This window comes from Patella vulgata, chromosome 7 (assembly GCF_932274485.2).
Source record: "Patella vulgata chromosome 7, xgPatVulg1.2, whole genome shotgun sequence".
Lineage (NCBI taxonomy): Eukaryota > Metazoa > Mollusca > Gastropoda > Patellidae > Patella > Patella vulgata.
This window is the reverse complement of record NC_065885.2, coordinates 45814837-45836988: the sequence shown is the minus strand read 5'-3', so window position 1 is coordinate 45836988 and position 22152 is coordinate 45814837. Positions and strand designations below refer to the sequence as shown.

The 22152-nt window shown below is 36.4% G+C and overlaps 1 protein-coding gene across 2 annotated transcripts in view; it reads right to left on the bottom strand.

The window, feature by feature from the left end:
- Window positions 1-22152, bottom strand: part of LOC126828350 (nuclear pore membrane glycoprotein 210) — a 398410-nt gene that overhangs the window by 347830 nt on the left and 28428 nt on the right. For both annotated transcript variants that reach the window (XM_050558068.2, XM_050558065.2), the window contains exons 2-4: window positions 18229-18365; window positions 10872-11003; window positions 58-157 (exon numbers count right to left, since the gene is read on the bottom strand). In XM_050558068.2, coding sequence (XP_050414025.1) covers window positions 58-157; window positions 10872-11003; window positions 18229-18365 — 369 coding nt within the window. The remainder of the gene's footprint in view (window positions 1-57; window positions 158-10871; window positions 11004-18228; window positions 18366-22152) is intronic.

The window sequence follows — 22152 nt, the reverse complement described above, 5'->3', positions numbered from 1 at the left end:
GTCTGCTTGTGACAAGCTCCGCTTTTGCTTATGACAATTTAAAAGAGATTCCATTACCTAAGAATGTTATGAGCATCAACAACAGCATGTCCAATGTCAGTATCAGAAACTAGACTCCACTCAAATGCAAATCCATCAAGACTTGTAAAACAGTTACCTAAAACAAAATAAATAAAGTCAGTAGTAAGGGAATAATAGATAGCCACGCAAAGAGTGGAAATACGCCCACATAGCACATATGACTCAAAAAAAAAAAAAAGAACCATAGAAAGCAGTTTAGTTCAGCAGCCAAACCCCAGTTTTAGCATTGATGTGGAAATGGAGTCTACCTAATGTTTATTGATGGATTATACATCTGCAATATTTGCAGATTTAGAATAAGGACAATGCCACCCCGGCAGGAATCATTGGGAAATCAAAATATCCAAGATGGCATCCAGCACATGCTATAACTTGGATTCATTAATATTATGGAATTGGGCTATATATTTGTGTTCTAAATGTTTGTATTGCTCAAGAAATGGTACGGAAATAGATTAATTAGTGCTTGATCATATTACTAATGACTGAAAAAATGGACGACAAAGATGTCTAATACCCACAATACATAAAATTATGGTTATCATAGTCTTAACAGTACAATGTTGATGGCAATATACAGTTGAGTTATAACTGGCTATATGGGCCTTTTCACAGTAAAGACAGTACATGACAGAATTTTTTTTTAAATTTTTTTATCTTTTTTTTAAATTTTTTTTATCAAAGTTATATAAAACATTTATAAATTATTCTAAATCATTGAAAGATAGGTTGCCAGGCAACGAAACATACACCCACAGTAGCTAAGTCGTCTGGATTGTCGTATATATTTTCTTTTGTCAGTAATGAGAACATTTACAACACATGAAAATCTGAAAATGAGTAATAACCCAGGAAGTAATGATCAGAAACATTAGAATTTGTTTTGATTGTTTGTCTCAAGTTGCCTTAACCCTATAAACTCATCCCCTAAACTGGCATTTTACCACTGGTGTCTGTTATTGGGCAAATGGTAAAAACATAATTCTTAGAAGAACCACATGTTATATGTTTCTGATTAGGGCATTGGCAGGGCTTTCTATAAGGGATCATTTCGTTGAACGCACATGCATGAACGCACATGCATCGCCCCCCTAGTTACGGGCCTGGACAGTTTAGTACAGTGCGAAATAAAAACAGCATTTTTATTATTTTATTCAAAGCACCAATAACACTTTTGCTGTTTTGATAAGTCCGGTGAAATAAATAGCCTTATTCTAACTACTAAATGTGTTAGTGTGTTACTTTTAGTGTAAATCCTTCATTAAATTCTATTTTATTTATCCTGGGTGATCAAATCAATGTCATATTTAGAAAAGCCTAACTTTAGACTTTTGCAATCTACTGGAGCCAGTATTTGTCCAGGGAGTTAATTAGTGTTGGATTTGATTGACTACAAGTACTGTACCTGTTATAATTGTTTCAAGAAATCAGAATATTTATTTTACTGAAATTTATTAATCAGAAGCAAGATTGGAACATTAAAAGTGTGTTTGGCACTTTTATCGATGATTACATGTACACATGTCATAGGTGAGCCCCATATTGATGGTGGGTGTCCATCTGGTTCATTCACAATTGCAGACAAAACCCATTTTTCTATATAAGAATGGAATTTTACTGCTTTTAATTACAGTCAAGTGTTATTTGAATTCATGTATCTATTGTAAGCTTATGTATTGTAGATGCCAAATTCTATTTCTTCCATCTGGGCTATTTCCTGACCATTCAGAGCTAGTTCAAATTATTTAAGCATTTATTCTTACAATTTCTACAACTTTTTAACAGTTCTCATCCTTTATTTCAAAATGTTTTTTTCATTCTTAATCTTAGCTATACATTATCTATGATCATTATTAAGACATGCTGTTATGTAAAATGAATGATATTATTAGATTTACACCTATAGAAACAGTGGAATTCTTGTATTCCTTGTAATCTCCCTTGATATGAAGGCATTTTTCCAGTGAAATCGACCGGTCCTATATCCTTAGTCAGTGTCGAAAAAAAAAAAACGGACTGACGGCCACATTTTGTGTCAATGTGATCAAAATATCTTTTGGGGCTCTCTTACTCCACTTCTCTACACGGATGGAATGTTTATTTAGTTCACTGGACCTCTGTTCGTCCCGACCACGAGCAATTTGCAAGTTAAATCGTGCACATGGCTTTGTTTACAAATGCTATGACCTGGCACTTGACCCTAGAACTTATGACCATAACCCTGCATGCGCGACCGCTGCTTGGCCAAATTTTAAATAACTGCGCAGGATCCAACTCGCACCTACGCAAATATGGCTCCGCACTATAAAGAAATAAGTCATTGATTACTGGCCTATTTTGAAACAAAGAGTTATACATTTTTGCTAGAATCTTGACTCATATAACACGACTTTTATGTTGAATAGTCACCCATTCTTAGTCTCATTTCAAAGGGAATTTTCATGGCTTTCGAATGATATAAATTATATTCTTTTACTAATGAGTACTTTTTCGGATTATGATGTGATGAATTTATTGATCGCCGGCCATCGATTTTAAGAAGGGATGAGTTCATAGGGTTAACTCTGACAGTAATTATCGGAAATCGTTGAAAATGAATAGAATTCTTTGTCTCATGACCTAAAACACTGTGTATATATTTAATTTCAGCAGTATTTGTCGAAAATAGTTGAAAATCAATAGGCTTCTTTGTCTCATGACCTTAAACAGCGCGTATAAATTCAATAAATTCAATCGGCTATTAAACATACATTAGGCAAGAGCTAAATCTGCCTAGTGCAGGTCTTTTTTTAGGCCTGAAATGTTATATAAACTATTAATTAGACATTTGTGACCGGCCGCAGCTAAATGAGTCGGAATGCGCGCCAATCAATAATGAGATAAAGACAAAATAAGTGAAAATTTTGATTTTGATCGAAATTGAGATTTTCACAAAAACGAGTCTATAAATATACTATCTATCGACACAATAGCAATAAAACATTTTAAAACACCTGTATTTGAACGTTTTGTAAGAGTACCGTATTCTTAAATATGTCCTACTTCTTAAAATTCTCGGCGAAATTAGGCTGACCTTAAAAATATCTTTGTTTCGCCTTACGCGACCGACTAACTAAAACCACCCCCGACTTAAATTATTTTATTGCACTTTTCCGCGATCTTTTTATTTTATTTTGTGTGTTAACCTGAAATATATCACGAGAGTTATTTCCCTTTACTATGGCTATGGTTTGATTCATTATTGAAACTGGTTGATCAAGACGAAAGCGTCATAGGTGTCGCTTCTCAACAAAATGGTTGCAGACGAAAGCACGTCCATTCCCACGAAATGATTCTGCCTCTATGTCTGTGTGGCGTCGTTTTAAACATGACGAAGATATTTTCAATATCCGTTTTCAAGAAAAATGAAGCCACGATCGTTAAAAACGTGTTGAAGGGGTTTCACACTTAGAGTTCGTGGCAAATCGTGTGCGAGTCTTGGAGTCGTGCATCACGAAAAATCCCGATGTCATACTCATTGATTTGTTTGACAATAAAAAAAGACGAATGTTTCCCCCCAGAAAATTATCAAGCTGTCAAATTAGCTCTTTAAAAAAAAATCTGAAAAAAAACCCGACCTACCGACCCTTCTCCTCGACTGTGGGTCGGGTTTGGCGAAACAAAGATATTTTTAAGGTCAGCCTTAGTTATTTTTCTTTGCTCGCAGCGGGACGACCGGTCATTCCTCTTGTATAATAATTGGCATCATTGTAAAGCAGAGCATCTCTAGTTTACAAATATGATCAAACTATTGTCGATGAATTGATTTTGAACGGATACAATCCAGTTTTAAAACCCCCCAAAAATATAAATAAACTCCGCCTGTTGCCATGCTGTCTACACAACTCGTTTGCTGATTGGCCCAGACACCGCGTGCAAGACATTATCGATAAATATTTGGTTTTGGCGATAATGTTTTTGGGTAACTTCATGCGATTCACTCTGATAAGTGGCAGAAAAAAAAAATTAATTCTGATCGTATATAGATTGACGTTGAGTGTTAATCGAAACCATGTGGCTGATGATGTAAATTAATTGACAAGCAGGTGTGTGTCATTGAGTAATACTATTACTAATCAACTGTCATGGGTCAATGATAAAGCCGTCGACAACTCATTATTTACTCCGAATAATTAATCCAAGTGGTGATTATTTGATATCTCATATCATCTTTAAAAAAAATAATCTATAGGCCTTAAATGGAAATAAACAAAATGGCCAATAATTTTCTTTTCAAAGAGAATTTTATTGATGGCTGAATTCCGTTTACTGTCACTTCTTCATACGGCATTCAAAGTAAGGAATGCATCTGGGATATTATTGTTTAAAATTCTCTTAACACCATGGGTCGAAAAAATGAAAACGACCAACGAGCCGAAATGCGACAATTCTCGAGTCTGCCATTGAGTATCCTCTGAATAATGTTGATATTTACATCAAAACCAAATGCACGAAAGTGAACGTAAGCATTTCTTGACTATGAAATTGACATTACTATAGGGACTCATATTTTGATAATGTCACGGTACCTGAAAATAATAATAGACCTATCGTACACGCAAAATCTTATTTTAATTCACGTGTTAAATGAACATGCGTACAGCTGTGGCGGCTTCTTTGATGATTATCCAATCAACAATCTTAATCTCCTGACCACTAGCTGGCATTAAGGTGCTAATTAATTGATGAGATTAACAGTTAATCTCACCAAAGTTATAATATACACAACAGACTACACTGTAACCCAGGTATCGTTTAATCTTGTGCATCTAGCACTAATTTCTTTCACATTCGTTTAATATCAAATCTTTGTTTAAAAATTCGTAAAAATCGTTTAAAATCACCAAAAATCATCTAATTTGTACATGTGTCCAGTTTAAAGCTGACTGATTAATTTTGATAATGAATGTCCAATTTACAAGTATTTAATTTCCTGATCACTGTTCAAAAATTAATCATTATACATCATTAATCAATTGGGTTGTTTATTTTTTAACAATGATTGAGAAATTAAACACTTGTAAATTGGACACTCATTATCAAAATTGAATGGCCAGCTTTAAACTGGACAGAAGTACAAATTAAACGATTTTTAGTGATTTTAAATGATTTTTACGAATTTTTAAATAAAGATTTGATATTAAACGAATGTGAAAGAAATTAGTGCTAGATACACAAGATTAAACGATACCTGGGTTACAGTGCTACTAATGTATAGATTGTTCTTCAGTATAACACTATCATGTGAATATTATGCCGTATGTGTTGTGGATGTTTCGTTACGAAAGGAGTGCATTTATTACGATTTTCGTCGTCAGCACCCTTTAAATCCTAAATAAAAAACATATTAAATGACAAAATAGCAAATAAATTGCGGAATAGTCGGATCAAATTTTTACTACGATTTTTTTGTCTTCAGCACCCCTGAAAACCCATGGAAAGATATATTCAACGACAAAACAGCAGATAAATGGCCTGGTTGCTATGGGATTTTGTTTTGGAAGATACCAAATCCTTGACTTGCTTTTTCTCAAAACTTACTTTTGTGAGTTGGGTAGCTTCTAATGGATACAGCTCAGTCAATTTTTGCCCAATTCAAACAAACTATACATCAAATTGAAGGTAATGGGTTGGAGAATGTGAAAATAACAATAACTAAATTTTCAAAATTTCCTCATTGTGACTCAGTATGCTATGGGGGGTCACATTTATTAAAAAAAACAAGACCCATAATCAACTCTCGATGGCATCAGATACTCAAGATTTTAACTAGATTAGAACGGTTCGCCATTTAAAAATTTAAATTAAAAATGGGAAAGCGAGACTATGTCTCGAATATACCAGTGCTCTAGTTACCACAATGCACACATCTTGTCAAAACAGTGATAACTCGGCTCAAAATGAAGTAATTTGAATGAAATTTTCATTTTACATTATCTATTTTTGAGCTATTATAACAATAATGGTCAGCTCTTTATCTAAATCTTACTTAGTGTATCTTTAACTTTAGCCTCTAAAGCGTCAACAAGATATTTTAAAGTGATCAAGGGCAATAACTCTGGCAGTAAATATCGGAGATCGCTGAAAATCAATATGATTCTTCGTCTCATGACCTTAAATACTGTGTATATATATATTATTAAAAAAAAGTAGGGGATATTTGATTTTGGGGGCATAATACTAAAATATGCAAATGACTACGAAAAAAGTCACTATAGAACCTAACAGAAGAAACATTTCCAGTTACATGTGACGCCTAAACGCACCAATAGCTACCGCATGGAATGCAGGTGATGCTTGGGATCATCATGGGGGTCCAACCCAAGATTTGCACGACTCTGACTTTGAATGTTACAGTCATTGTGGCATTGAATTCCAGGGTGGAAACATCAGTTTAATTGTTTTAGTGACCAGAAAACAAATTTTGATATGCGTCGGCTTACCCAAAATGAAAGGTTACGTGCCCTTGGCATGCTACAGATCGGCACAAGACAGGCGGTTGTGGCGCGGACGATGAATGTTTCTCAGTCTGTCATAAGCAGGCTATGGTCCAGATACCGTGATACACAATCTGTACAGGACAGACCACGCTCAGGTCGACCAAGGGCGACAACTCAAGCCCAGGATCGATTTATCCGTACCTTGGCCTTGAGAAATCGTGTCATCACAGCAAATCAGATCAGCGCTCGTCTTCAAACAGACACTGGTGTGAGAGTGAGTGGCCAGACGATTCGGAATCGACTGCATAGGGGTCACCTTCGCGCCCGACGTCCTCGCGTGATCCCTTGTTTGAGAGATCATCACATTCAGGCAAGACGTCGTTGGTGTAGGGATCGTCAACACTGGGATAATCGATGCTGGAGCAATGTGATGTTTTCAGATGAGTCAAGGTTCACTGTTGATTTTTTGGACAGACGTAGGAGGGTGTGGCGTCGTCGAAACGAGCGCTTCCAAGACGTTAACGTCATCAGACATGATCGATTTGGGGGTGGTTCTGTTATGGTGTGGGGAGGCATCACTGTTGCTGGAAGAACGGCTTTACATGTTGTTGCAGGGCGTGTTACAGGCCAGTACTACCGGGACAACATCTTGGCAGTCCATGTTGTGCCGTTCGCACGACGTCATGGCCGCCGTTTCATCTTCCAGGATGACAACGCAAGATGTCACAGGGCCAGGATCGTTACAGGTTACCTCCAACAACAGAACATCACCACATTACCTTGGCCAGCACTGAGTCCCGACCTCTCCCCCATCGAGCATGTCTGGGACATGCTTGGACAGAGGTTACGTCAACGTCAACAACGTCCTGCCAATGTCCAAGAACTTGCTGCTGCGTTGCAACAGGAATGGGACAATCTGGACCAAAATGACCTTAGACGTCTCATTAGGAGTATGCCACGTCGGATCAATGCTTGTTTGGCAAACAGAGGAGGATTTACCCGTTACTGACTTGGTTGTGATGCTGTGGTAACTTTGCTGTTTGACCCCGGGTATCATTTTACCCTTATAATGGTCAGTCTGTGCCTTACTTAGTCTAACGATCATTTGGAATAAATCGATGAATGTGAACTTCATTTCATTTTGTCATTTGTTTCTTCGTCAGTTTCATTAGGTGACTTTAATAACACTTAAAAATCAAATATCCCCTACTTTTTTTGAATAGTATATTTAAAGTCAATCGGATATTAACTTTAGCCTCTAGAGCGTCCACAAGATATTTGAAAGAAATGGGGTTTAACGTCCACTCGACTCAAACTAGGTCATTTCGGGACTAACACATGGTTCAATTTTTTTTCAATAAATCACTTACCGGAGGACCCAGAGAAAACCCACGTACACCCGGGGAATCAAAACACTGCCAATGTAGGCGTATAAAAATAAATTAGATATGATTTTTTCCCAAAAATATCTAGGTAAATTCACTTCAGAATTTGTGACATCACGCTAGCTGGTGGTCTCGGTCTAAGATTTAACCATCTTTAATATATAATTTGTGTTTAACCTATTTTAATGTAAAATAGACACGTTTTTCTGATATATACTCATCAAACCAGCGGCTGCCAGGCAGGATACGCCCACATTTTCAAGAGATGGATAGAAAACAAGCTAAAACGAAAATGATTTTTCCTACAATCAAGGGCCAATTAAGGAAATTACAATTTGATATGCGCAAATATCGAAAGGAACCAAGATCTTTGGGTTATAAACTTATATTTCAAGTTTCAACAAAATCGGACAATGTTGTGAGCTCTATAGGGTCTACAACCTTGATATACCATGTTTTTACGCTATTTGAGAACGAAGGGCGGCCATTTTGATGTCAATTTTGGGTCGATTTTCACGAAATTCGAACTCAGCCGTCCTTAGCGTGTAACGGTGAATAATACGTTTTTTTTAAATTGGAAAAAAATTATGACCTCTATAGGGTCCACAAGCTAAAAACATGATTTTTCGTACAACCACGGGCCATAATTCAGGAAGTTACGGTCAGATATGCGCGAATATCGAAAGGAACCGAGATCTTTGGGTTATAAACTTACATTTCAAGTTTCAACAAAATCGGATAAAAATTGTGACCTCTATAGGGTCCACAAGCCAAAAACGTGATTTTTCGTACAAACAGGGGCCATAATCCATGAAGTTTCGATCCGATACATGCCAATATCGAAAGCGGGCGAGATCTTTTGGAGATACACCTATATTTCAAGTTTCGTTAAAATCGGATAAGAATTGTGACCTGTAGAGTGTACACAAACAAATTGTGGACGGATGGACGGACAGGGGCTACGGCATAATACGTCCACATGAAAATGTGGGTGTATAAAAACGCGATTTTTCGTACAATCAGGAGCCATAATTCAGGAAGTTACGGTCCAATATGCGCGAATATCGAAAGGAACCGAGATTTTTGGGTTATAAACTTATATTTCAAGTTTCAACAAAATCGGATAAAAATTGTGACCTCTATAGGGCTCACAACCTTGATATACCATATTTTTACGCTATTTGAGAATGAATGGCGGCCATTTTGTCTGTCAATTTTGGGCCGATTTTCATGAAATTCAAACTCAGTCGTCCTTAGGGTGTAACGGTGATATAATAATACGTTTTTTTAAATCGGATAAAAATTATGACCTCTATAGGGTCCACAAGCTAAAAACGCAATTTTTCGTACAATCAGGGGCCATAATTCAGGAAGTTTCTGTCCTGTATTAGAGAGACGTTTACTACGGTTTACGGTCAAATAAATTTCTGGATGTCATTTTCTTAACTTCCGTATATAAATCTAAACGGAGTATAAGACGAATGCTGGACTTTGCTGAAAAATGTATCGACGGTAGTTTTGGCAGAATTTGAAACCGGTACGGATGGGCAGTAGTCGGCACGGTTTCATTCTATGGTATTACGATGTCATGTTATTTTGTAGGAATATTATTGACATAAATTTTAATACCGTACAGGAAATAAATATGAACCAGCAGCTGCTAGGCAGGATACGCCCACATTTTCGAGAGATGGATAGAGAACAAGCTAACAAGAATGTGATTTTTCCTACAATCAAGGGCCATAATTCAGGAAATTACAATTCGATATGCGCATATATCGAAAGGAACTGAGATCTTTGTGTTATAAACTTACATTTCAAGTTTCAACAAAATTGGATAAAAATTGTGACCTCTATAGGGTCCACAACCTTGATATACCATATTTTTACGCTATTTGAGAACGAACGGCGGCCATTTTGTCTGTCAATTTTGGGGCGATTTTCACAAAATTCAAACTCAACTGTCCTTAGGGTGGAACGGTAATATAATAATACGGTTTTTAAAATCGGATAAAAATTATGACCTCTAATGGGTCCACAAGCTAAAAACATGATTTTTCGTACAATCAGGGGCCATAATTCAGGAAGTTACGGTCCGATATGGGCAAATATTGAAAGGAACTGAGATCTTTGGGTTATAAACTTATATTTCAAGTTTCAACAAAATCCGATAAAAATTGTGACCTCTATAGGGCCCACAACCTTGATATACCATATTTTTACGCTATTTGAGGATGAATGGCGGCCATTTTGTCTGTCAATTTTGGGCCGATTTTCATGAAATTCAAACTCAGTCGTCCTTAGGGTGTAACGGTGATATAATAGAACGTTTTTTTAAATCGGATAAAAATTATGACTTCTATAGGGTCCACAAGCTAAAAACGTGATTTTTCGTACAATCAGGGGCCATAATTCAGGAAGTTACGGTCCGATATGCACGAATATCGAAAGGAACCGAGATCTTTGGTTTATAAACTTACATTTCAAGTTTCAACAAAATCGGATAAAAATTGTGACCCATATACCATATTCTTACGCTATTTGGGAACGAACGGCGGCCATTTTGTCTGTCAATTTTGGGCCGATTTTCACGAAATTCGAACTCCGGACGGACAGGGGCGACGGCATAATACGTCCACATGAAAATGTGGGCGTATAAAAATAACCAGGTGCACCTATTTTTTTTATTACGTATGAATTTGAATATTTTGTTGACACATGGTTTGAAAACGCCTGCTTAAATAACGATAAGAGTTATGTCCCTTTATTTTCGTGAAGAAAATTTCTGACAAATAAAATTTTGAAATCCCATCACTGGTCCAGACATTTGGGACCACAGGTGGACAGGGGCGACCACAATATACGTCCACATGAAAATTTGGGCATATAAAAATTAAATTTTGGTGGAATGTCTATACTTTCTTACCATCAGAATCATAGCCCTTGGCAATTAGTTCATCAGGTGAATCTTCTAGATATAAAACCCTGGTGGTTGTTTCAACTTCTAATCTAGCTATCTTACTTACTATTACATCACACCGTAATATATCTCCTGTTACTGCAATTTAAATATACATTAACTAATAAGAACAATTTTTCCCTTACCAATAAGAGAGAAATTCGATTTATCCCATTACTTAATACTTAATATTAACATGGTAATTTTTAGACTAACTTGTAGGAAATCTGCAAATCAATAATCCGCTTCCACATCTGTAGGTATTTTTGGAAGATAAACCTAATAGAACCCCAGATTTGCATAGATACAATATAACAGCCCTTGTGTCCTTTAAACTACACAACAGTAGAAACCCAATGGTTTTCTATGATTCTCAACAGATTTGAACAGTTTTCCAACAATGGTTTGTAACTTAACATTAAATACAGAAACCCTGCCAAAACAACACAACTAAATAGTGATGGTCATATATGACTACTATCGGTTTTACCAATATCAGATATTGACAGCGAAATATATCAGCCGATACGGATACAATTACCGATAGTGGATATAAAACTATTACACATTAAAATGTCTCGAATGTCACGATAATCGATGTAGTTACATGCCATTGTTAGTCGCAAAATGCCTGGTAATATATACAGTGTACCTCAGGAATCAAAAGGAACATGATGTTATTTTAAGGGCGTTGCCATGTCTAACCTATGGTAACTTTGCCATTAATTTTATGTTATTTTTCAAACTCTGTTCCACATAAATTTGGTATGATCGTTAAATAGACATCTGAAGCTGTGATTCAAGTCATAGTTTGGGCACATATCTTTTGTGGTTTTAAAGATATTAAATTTTGAAATCAGTTTAAATATGATCAATTTTTGTCATAAATCTAAAAAGTTCTCAGTCTTGCCTGATCCGAATTAAATAATTTTTGGCATGCAAATAGCTAAGCTAGTGTTTAATAAAATTACAGGAGTTTTTTTTCATGGCGCCAATAATAATGCCAAAATTCCAGAAAATCAAAAGATTTCATAGGTCGTTATATAAACTGATCTGAAATAAAATCTATTACATATAATCACAATTGGTCCCATAGAAATGTTCCTCGGAATGTAAGCTTCAATTTGATGCCAAGTTTGTTAAAATCGGTTGAGTAGAACTTGTATTTTCTTCATTGTTTTAATTGGTTACAAAAATGGTCCGTTCAAATCGTGATGTATTCGTGTAATAATTAATGCAATTTGTAAAAAATTGGACAAAATATCATGAATTAGCAATGAGTAGACTTTGCTGCTCCTGTCTGTGTAGTTTATGAAAAATAATATGATATCATCGTCCCACAAAACAAAGAAAATGAATGGAGACATTTTTTCGTTATTGGCAGCTGTCAAAAAGACTGGTTATCCGAGATCGAATGAATTCCCCCTATTCTAGTTTTTGTGTATCAGAAATGACCAAAACCAGGCTACAGAAGCATATTTCTATGCCGAAACAAAGAAAGACGAGCTACTATACTTATCATAACGTTCAAAACAAATTTGGATACTATTTTTAGATCAACCAAGGTCAGGGATTCCCTCCCTTTGACTGACAACCCTGACCTATCCAGCGAAGTAAAAGTTTCTTTCTGTTGACAATTTAAGTTTTTAGGGGAAAAGGAGACAGGTACTAAAGTATCACCGAGAAATAGTTTGAAAAGTTAGTGCGAATCTTAGACATGGCAAGGAAAAAATAAAATATTCTCCCTCCCTTCACCTTTTCCCACCTTTTCTAAAACTGCTACGTATTATGACAAGTGTGGTGAAAATACAAATAGTAAATGAGATAAAACGAAGAAAAACCAGCGGCTGCCAGGCAGGATACGCCCACATTTTCGAGAGATGGATAGAAAACAAGCTAAAATGAAAGCAACTTTTCCTACAATCAAGGGCCATAATTCAGAAAATTACAATTCGATATGCGCAAATATCGAAAGGAACCAAGATCTTTGGGTTATAAACTTACATTTCAAGTTTCAACAAAATCGGATAAAAATTGTGACCTCTATATGGTCCACAACCTTGATATACCATATTTTTACGAAATTCAAACTCAACCGTCTGTAGGGTTTAACGGTGATATAATAAAACGATTTTTTAAATTGGATAAAAATTATGACCTCTATAGGGTCCACAAGGAACCGAGATCTTTGTGTTATAAACTTACATTTCAAATTTCAACAAAATCGGATAAAAATTGTGACCTCTATAGGGTCCACAACCTTGATATACCATATTTTTACGCTAGTTGAGAACGAAGGGTGGCCATTTTGTCTGTCAGTTTGGGGCCGATTTTCACAAAATTCTAACTCAGCCGTCCTTAGGGTGTAAGGGTGATATATTAACACAGTTTTTCAAATCGGATAAAAATTATGACCTCTATAGGGTCCACAAGCCAAAAAACGCGTTTTTGTGTACAATCAGGGGCCATAATTCATGAAGTTATGGTCTGATATGCTCCACAACCTTGATATACCATATTTTTACGCTATTTGAGAACGAAGGGTAGCCATTTTGTCTGTCAGTTTTGGGCCAATTTTCACGAAATTCGAACTCAGCCGTCCTTAGGGTGTAACGGTGATATATTAACACGTTTTTTTAAATCGGATAAAAATTATGACCTCTATAGGGTCCACAAGCCAAAAAACGTGTTTTTACTTATAATCAGGGGCCATAATTCAGGAAGTTACGTTCCGATATGCGTGAATATCGAAAGGAACCGAGATCTTTGGGTTATAAACTAACATTTCAAGTTTAAACAAAATTGGATAAAAATTGTGACCTCTACAGTGTTCACAAGCCAAAAACGTGATTTTTCGTACAATCAGGGGCCATAATCCATGAAGTTACGATCCGATACATGCCAATATCGAAAGGAACCGAGATCTTAGGGTGAAAAACCTATATTTCAAGTTTCATTGAAATCGGATAAAAATGGTGACCTGTAGACTGTTCACAAACAATTGTGGACGGACGGACGGACGGACAGGGGCGACGACAATATACGTCCACAGGAAAATGTGGGCGTAAAAAAATGCTGCGAAGTAGTAGGAATTGGAACTACTTCACATCAGCGACAGTGATCAAAGGAGGACCATTGTTTATTTCATAGTTTATAAATTCTAAATAACCAGCGGCTGCCAGGCAAGATACGCCCACATTTTGCAAGAGATGGATAGAGAACAAGCTAAAAACAAAAGTGATTTTTTGTACAATTAGGGGTCATAATCTTTGGTATATAAAGATATATATTAAGTTTCATCAAAATCTGATAAAAATTGTGACCTCTAAAGGGTCCACAACTTTCGTATACATACTTTTACACAATTTGCCTTCAAAGAGCGGCCATTTTGTCAAGAACCAAGATCTTAGTGTGTAACAGTGATATATTCAAGGCCCACAAGCTAAAATCAGGATTTTTGGAACAAGTTACGATTCGATATGCACGAATATCAAAAGGAACCAAGATCTTTGGGTTATAAACTAGTATTTTATCCGGCGGTTTTGGTCCCATTCTCACGAAATTCGAACTCAACTGACATTACGCTGTAATGGTGATATATTCAAACGTTTTTTTAAAATCGGATAATAATTGTGACGTCTTGAGGAACCACAAGCTAAAAACAGGATTTTTCGTATAATCAAGGGCCATAACTCAGGAAGTTACAATCCGATATGCAAGAATATCGAACGGAACCAAGATCTTTGCGTTATAAACATTACATTTCAAGTTCCATCAAAATTGGATCAAAATTGTGACCTTCAGAGGGTCCACACACAACCTTGATACACCATATGTTTACGCTATTTGCGTATGAGGGGCGGCCCTTCAATCTGGCAGTTTTGGTCCGATTTTCACAAAATTCGAACTCACTCTACATTACGGTGATATTTTCGAACATTTTATTAATTCGGATAATAATTGTGACCTCTAGAGGGACCACAAACTAAAAATGTGACTTCTTGTACAATTCAGAATATCGAAAGGAACCTAGATCTTTGGGATGTAACCATGCATTTCAAGTTTCATCTAAATCAAATCAAAATTTTGACCTCTAGAGGTTCCAGAACCTTGATATATCAGTTGTTTACACTATTTGCATACAAGGGACGGCCATTTTGTCCCAAAATAAATAGATGACACATTAATTAATCGCACATTTATTTTTTTCAAAAGTATCGAGCAATCAAACTATACACTAAGTTTCATCTCTCTCTATCAGATAGAATTAAGATTATCTTGTCCAAAAGCATCGACCAATGAAATTAAATAGCTCTGCTTAGCTTCAGCTCAAAATGTTAACCATTCACCTATGAACATCTACATCAAGTTTAAACATTCTACCTCAATTAAAAGCAGAGTTGTTATGTTCCAAAGTCTTGAGCAATCAAATTGCTTATCGCTCCATAGCCTAACAAGCCAACAGTGAGGCTGATGTCCCCCGCCGAAATAGGAAAATAATTAGAGGACACATATAAATTTATCACAAATTATCTATTACAAAGTATTGAACAATCAAACAGTATATCTTTACTTATAGTCTAACAATCAAAGTAGGAGAGTTATTGTTTTCCAAAGTCTCGACCAATCAAATTGCGTATCGCTCTGCTTACCCTGAGCAGAAAATGCTCATTATCAAACTTAGTCAAGGTATTACTGTAATGAAACTATACACCAAGTTTCATCAATCTCACTTAATTAGAACTAAAGTTATCGTGTCCCAAAGCATCAACCAATCAAATTGCTTATCTCTGCTTACCCTAAGCGGAAAATGCTCATCTTCGAACTCCATCAAGGCATTGACCTAATCAACACATACACCAAGTTTGAACATTCTAGCTCAATTAGGAAGAGAGTTATCGTGCCCCAAAGTATCAACCAATCAAATTGCTTATCTCTGCTTACCCTAAGCGGAAAATGCTCATCTTCGAACTCCATCAAGGCATTGACCTAATAAACACATACACCAAGTTTGAACATTCTAGCTCAATTAAAAGTTATCGTGTCCCAAAGCATCAACCAATCAAATTGCTTATCTCTGCTTACCCTAAGCGGAAAATGCTCATCTTCGAACTCCATCAAGGCATTGACCTAATCAACACATACACCAAGTTTGAACATTCTAGCCCAATTAGGAAGAGAGTTATCGTGTCCCAAAGCATCAACCAATCAAATTGCTTATCTCTGCTTACCCTAAGCGGAAAATGCTCATCTTCGAACTCCATCAAGGCATTGACCTAATAAACACATACACCAAGTTTGAACATTCTAGCTCAATTAGGAAGAGAGTTATTGTGTCCCAAAAAGTGTGACGGACGGACGGACGGACGGACGGACGGACGGACGGACGGACGGACGGACGGACGGACGGACGGACGGACAGACAGACAGACAGACAGACAGACAGACAGACAGACAGACAGACAGACAGACAGACAGACAGACGGACGAACCCATTTTAATAGTCCCCTGCTTTCTTCGAAAGGCGGGGGACAAAAAGAAAATTCTCACCATCAAACTTTGTCAAGGTAATGATATAATGAATCTATATTTAGAGTTTCATCACTCCAATCAGATTGCTTATCTCTGCTTACCGTAAACAGACAATGATTATCATCAAACTAGATCAAGGCATTCACCTAATGAATGCCTACATCAAGTTTGAACATTCTACCTCAATTAGAAGAAGAGTTATTGTGTTCAAACGTCTCGGCCAATCAAATTGCTTAACGCTCTGCTTACCCTTAATTAAAACTAAAGTTATCGTGTCCCAAAGAATCAACTAATCAAATTGCTTATCTCTGTTTACCCTAAGCAGAACATTGTCATCTTCAAACTCCATCAAGGCATTCACCTAATAAACACCTACTTTTGGCTAAATTACAACAGGTTAATTATTACTTGTTAATAAAGAAGTCAACCAACTTGCTTGTCGGCTACAACAACAGTCATACCGTAATGAGAATTGGCTATATGTGGTTCATAATCCAAGTAATTAGCACATTTAATGGTGATTTTGATAATCCTGATAATCCGGTAAAAACACAAAACAAGCTTGCTGACAATTCATAATAGGTCCAGTAAAATACGCCACGTGGCGAAAGACGTTCTCGTCATGGTTTGCGAATCGACGTTTTCCACGCTCTGTCCGTGTGAATTCCAGGTACCTAAAATAATAACTGGATCATACATTGATGGATTCACTGACCAGTTGTTAGTTAAATTTAAATCTTCATTGAATATAATCCCCCGATAGAACACCAAATACACAGAGAGAGAAACAGTGGATATTTTCCTGACAGAATCTCCAATGCTGAATTCCAATGACACGTGACATATCGGTTGGAATTATGTCAATAAACCAGTTTTAAATAGCGTTTAAAGTTATGAATTTTTAATTTATACACAAGCTGACAAGAGGCTTAATTTCAAAAATATTATTGAAGGCTATATCGTAGTCGTACAGAATTTTATTTTATAGCAATATCATTTATGGTTTTCACGCGATCATTGTGCCGTTTGTCTCTCATCCATGAATGAATAAAAACTTTTGCAAGTTACCTGACTAGTTATGTGATGGAAAAAAGACTACAAATTTTGCTATGAAGAAATCTCATGGTGCCATATCAGCTTATTTTGGAGAGAGAGAGAGAGAGAGAGAGAGATGGGGTTTAATGTCCACTCGACACAGACTAGGTCATTTCGGGATAAACATATGGTTTAATTTTATTTTAATAATTCGCTTGCGCGTAGGGGTCTTTAGCAGTGGGAGGAAACCGGAGGACCTGGAGAAAACCCATAAGGTTGGACTGCTGATTTTGGTACAGCATTTTCTGGATATTACTTTTGACACTACCGGTATTTAAGTGTTTACCAAAACTTCCAACCGATTGTTTTATTTTTTTTATCATTGTTGTTGTATTTTGGTGTTTTAGATTAACACAATCAACACAAGTTTGTTTTATAGACAGTAGTATCAAGATTTGGATGATTCGCGCAGATTCCATATATGAGAATCCTCTTGGATTCTCGCAAAAAAATGACGAATTTCTAGCCCTGACTTCGAGAAATAACACTCATGCTACCATTTCAAAGCCTATGAGACATTAGCGATAATAGATCTGAATCCATAGCAATTTCCTAGCATGAAAACACAGCGAAACACTTGCAATTTAATCTCCAGTTCCAACTGGGGTTTTTTTCCACAGTGATAAGCGATTTGGAATTTGGAAAGAACTGTACCGGTATGTGTTCTAGTAACCTTATATCAAATTTATATACTGACCAGAATTTTCAGCTAAAACTACAGTAGTCATCTGATGCAAAGCTTTAGATATTGCAGATACCTGGGCTGCCACTGCACATTCTCCATCTGTACTATTAATTAATGTTACTTGTGCAACTTCAGCACGCGTTGTTCTCCTGCAACAAAGCAACCTATATTTTTGGTACCGTACATAATATATGTTATTCAAAAGAATACAAGAAGACTCAATCACGAACATCTTGTACTCTTGGACATGTTAGATGTAGGGCAAACAGTATCAGGCATCCAAATAATGCTATCTGGAGTACCAGTACATAAACTGGGTTCAATTACAAATAACAAACACAAAGATAGGTTGCCAGGCAACAAAACATATACCTACAGCAGCTAAATCGTCCGAGCGGTCGACAAGAGTTGTCGTATATTTATTCTTTTGTAGGTAATTAGGGGGCATTTAATAGATAATTTCATACAGACAACATTATAATTTTCATCGTTTGAGGGTTCACAAGGTTCTAAAAACTAAAACAAGGGCTGTAAATCTGGAAGTAATCTACAGAAATTCTTGAAATTCGACAGGCTTTTCCGTTTTACTAATTCAAATAATGCATATCAATTTCATATAGATCGGATAACTTTTGTCGTTCGAACATTCACAAGGTTAAACAAAGTAAAACAAGGGCCAGTAATTGACAGAAATTGCTCACATTCAATAGGCTTCTTCATTTCACTAATTTAAATGATGCATATAAATTTCATACAGATTGGGTGATAACTTTTGTCGTTCAAGCATTCACAAGATTCAACAATGTGAAACAAGGGCCATAACTCTAGATGTAATTAACGTAAATTTGCTGAAACTCAATAGGCTTGTTCGTTTTCTACTAATTTAAACGTTACCTATAAATTTCATGCAGATCGTATAATAACTTTTGTCGTTAAAGCATTCACAAGGTACAACGGAATGAAACAAGGGCCATAACTCACGTTGTAATTTAAATGATGCATATCAATTTCAAACAGATCGGATGATAACTGTTGTCATTAGAGCATTCACAAGATTCAACAAAGTGAAACAAGGGCCATTACTCTAGATGTAATTAACGGAAATTTCTGAAATTCAATAGGCTTCTTTGTTTTACTAATTCAAATGATGCATATAAATTTTATACAGATCGGTTGATAACTTTTGTCGTTAGAGCGTTCACAAGGTACAACAAAGTGAAACAAGGGCCATAACTCGAGAAGAAATTAACGGAAGTTATTGAAATTAAATAGGATTCTTCAATTTAAAAAAAATCAGATGATAAATGTAGTCTGTAGAGTGTTCACAAGAAATTGTGGACGACGGACGCACGGACGGACCGACATGAACATGTATTTTGGGATAATTTGTTCTCTGAACAAATTAAATTACAGTACATGAAATTACTTTAAAACCTCATAGTTACCGAAATGTCACATGACCGACTGTTGATTTCATGTGTTTGTCTACATAAAGAATTCCACTTAAATCCGTCCGTTATATGTCACTTGTCCGTTTAATAGTATGTTCGGCACTAGATCGATGAAACGTTTTTATACGCCCACATTTTCACACCATCTTTGTGGACACTCTACAGGTCATAACTTGAAATATAGGTAAATCTGACATTGTATGGGATCGTTACAATATGTCGGATTACGCAGTGTGTCGGAATACTCAGATTTCTCAATGCCCGAAGTATTATTGTAACTTCGAAAACCGGGAGTATTATTACAATGTGGCTTTTACATTCAAAATTTTATAACATTAATTTTTATTTCATTTAACATGCGTAGGCATTTTGAATAGGTCAAGTCTGTCGTTACTTTATCTTCTTCGTCGTCTTCAGTTGTTTGCACACTTGCCTTTGGTGTCACGTGTTCATTGACAATCTGTCGTTCTATGTCCAAGTTGTCGTCACAAGGTTCGGATAGATCCATAGGGTGAACAAACTAAGGTATTCAGTTTCAATCGGCATGCGCAACGAATGTTTCCAACAGGTGCTAGGAATATTTTACGACTGTGAATAATTCGTGGGAAAATATGTGAGTATTCTTGAGTATTTGTCACAACCGTCTTACAAGAGATTATAAAATTATCGAAGTGATCAACAAAGACCTACGCGAGCGAGTTTTAATCTCACAGATGATTGATTGGTGATTGCTTGTTAATCATTTGTGGCTTCACACCTACCGATTGAAGGCCGAATTATACAGTGTTGATTAAATGGAAATCATGTGACAGGACGGCTGATTGATGTCGTTATTCAGCATATTCAGAGTACAGATTTCTCAAAGATATTTGGGCTGAAATAATAAGGAAATAAATCGGGACATGAAAATGATGTCGGATTTCACAGAGTGCAGGAGCATTCAGAGGTCGGTTCCTTTCGAAATTGGCTTGTATGGGACTGTAACTTCATGAATTATGGCCCCTTATTCTATACACTAGATGTCATAATTTTTAGCCCATTTTGATGAAACTGAACATGTGTGTTTACAACCCAAAGATCTTGATTCCTTGCGATATTGGCGCATATCGGACCGTAACTTCCTGGATTATGGCCCCTAATTGAACAAAAAAACATGTATTCAGCCTGTGGAACTTATACAGGTCACAATTTAAAACTGATTTTAACCAGCGGCTGCCAGGCAGGATACGCCCACATTTCGCAAGAGATGGATAGAGCACAAGCTAAAAACAAACACGATTTTTTGTACAATCAGTGGCAATAATCCAGAAAGTTATGGTAGAAAATGCCCAAATATCAAAAGGGACTGAGATCTTTGGGATATAAAGATATGTTTTAAGTTTCATCAAAATCGGATAAAAATTGTGACCTCTAGAGGGTCCACAATCTTCGTAGCAAAGTTTTACACAATTTGCGTACAAAGTGCGGCCATTTTGTATAGAAAAGTTTCATTTCGGTTTTCCCGAAATTCTAATTCAACCTTCATTATGGTGGAATGGTGATATATTTAAACGGTTTTTAAAATCAAATAATAATTGTGACCTCTAGAGGGACCACAAGCTAAAAACGAGATTATTTGTACATTCAAGGGCCATAATTCAGGAAGATACAATCCGATACACGCGAATATCGAAAGGAACCAAGATCTTTGCGTTATAAACATGTATGTCAACTTTCATCAAAAACGGATCAAAATTGTGACCTTTAGAGGGTCCACAACCTTGATTTACCAGATGTTTACACTATTTGCGTACGAGGGGCGGCCATTTTGTCAAGCAGTTTTGGCCCGATTTTCACGAAATTCGAAGTCAACAAACATTATGGTGTAACGGTGATATATTCAAAAGTTTTTTCAAATCGATTAATAATTGTGACCCTATAGGGACCACAAGCTAAAAACTTGATTTTTCGTACAACCAGAGGCCATAATTCAGGAAATTACGATTCAATATGCGAGAATATTGAAAGGAACCAAGATCTTTGGGTTATAAACTTGCATTTCAAGTTTCATCAAAATCAGATCAAAATTGTGCCCTCTAGAGGGTCCACAACTTTCATATACCAGATGTTTACACTATCTGAGTACGAGGGCGGCCATTTTGTCCGTCAGTTTCGGTCCCATTTTTACGAAATTCGAATTCAACCATTCTTAGGGTGTAACGGTGCTATATTTACACGGTTTTTTGAATTGGATAAAAATTGTGAATTCTATGGGGTCCACAAGCTAACCAGCGGCTGCCAGGCAGGATACGCCCACATTTTCGAGAGATGGATAGAAAACAAGCTAAAACGAAAGTGATTTTTCCTACAATCAAGGGCAATAATTCAGGAAGTTACGGTCCGATATGCGCGAATATCGAAAGGAACCGTGATCTTTGGGTTATAAACTTACATTTCAAGTTTCAACAAAATCAGATAAAAATTGTGACCTCTATAGGGTCCACAA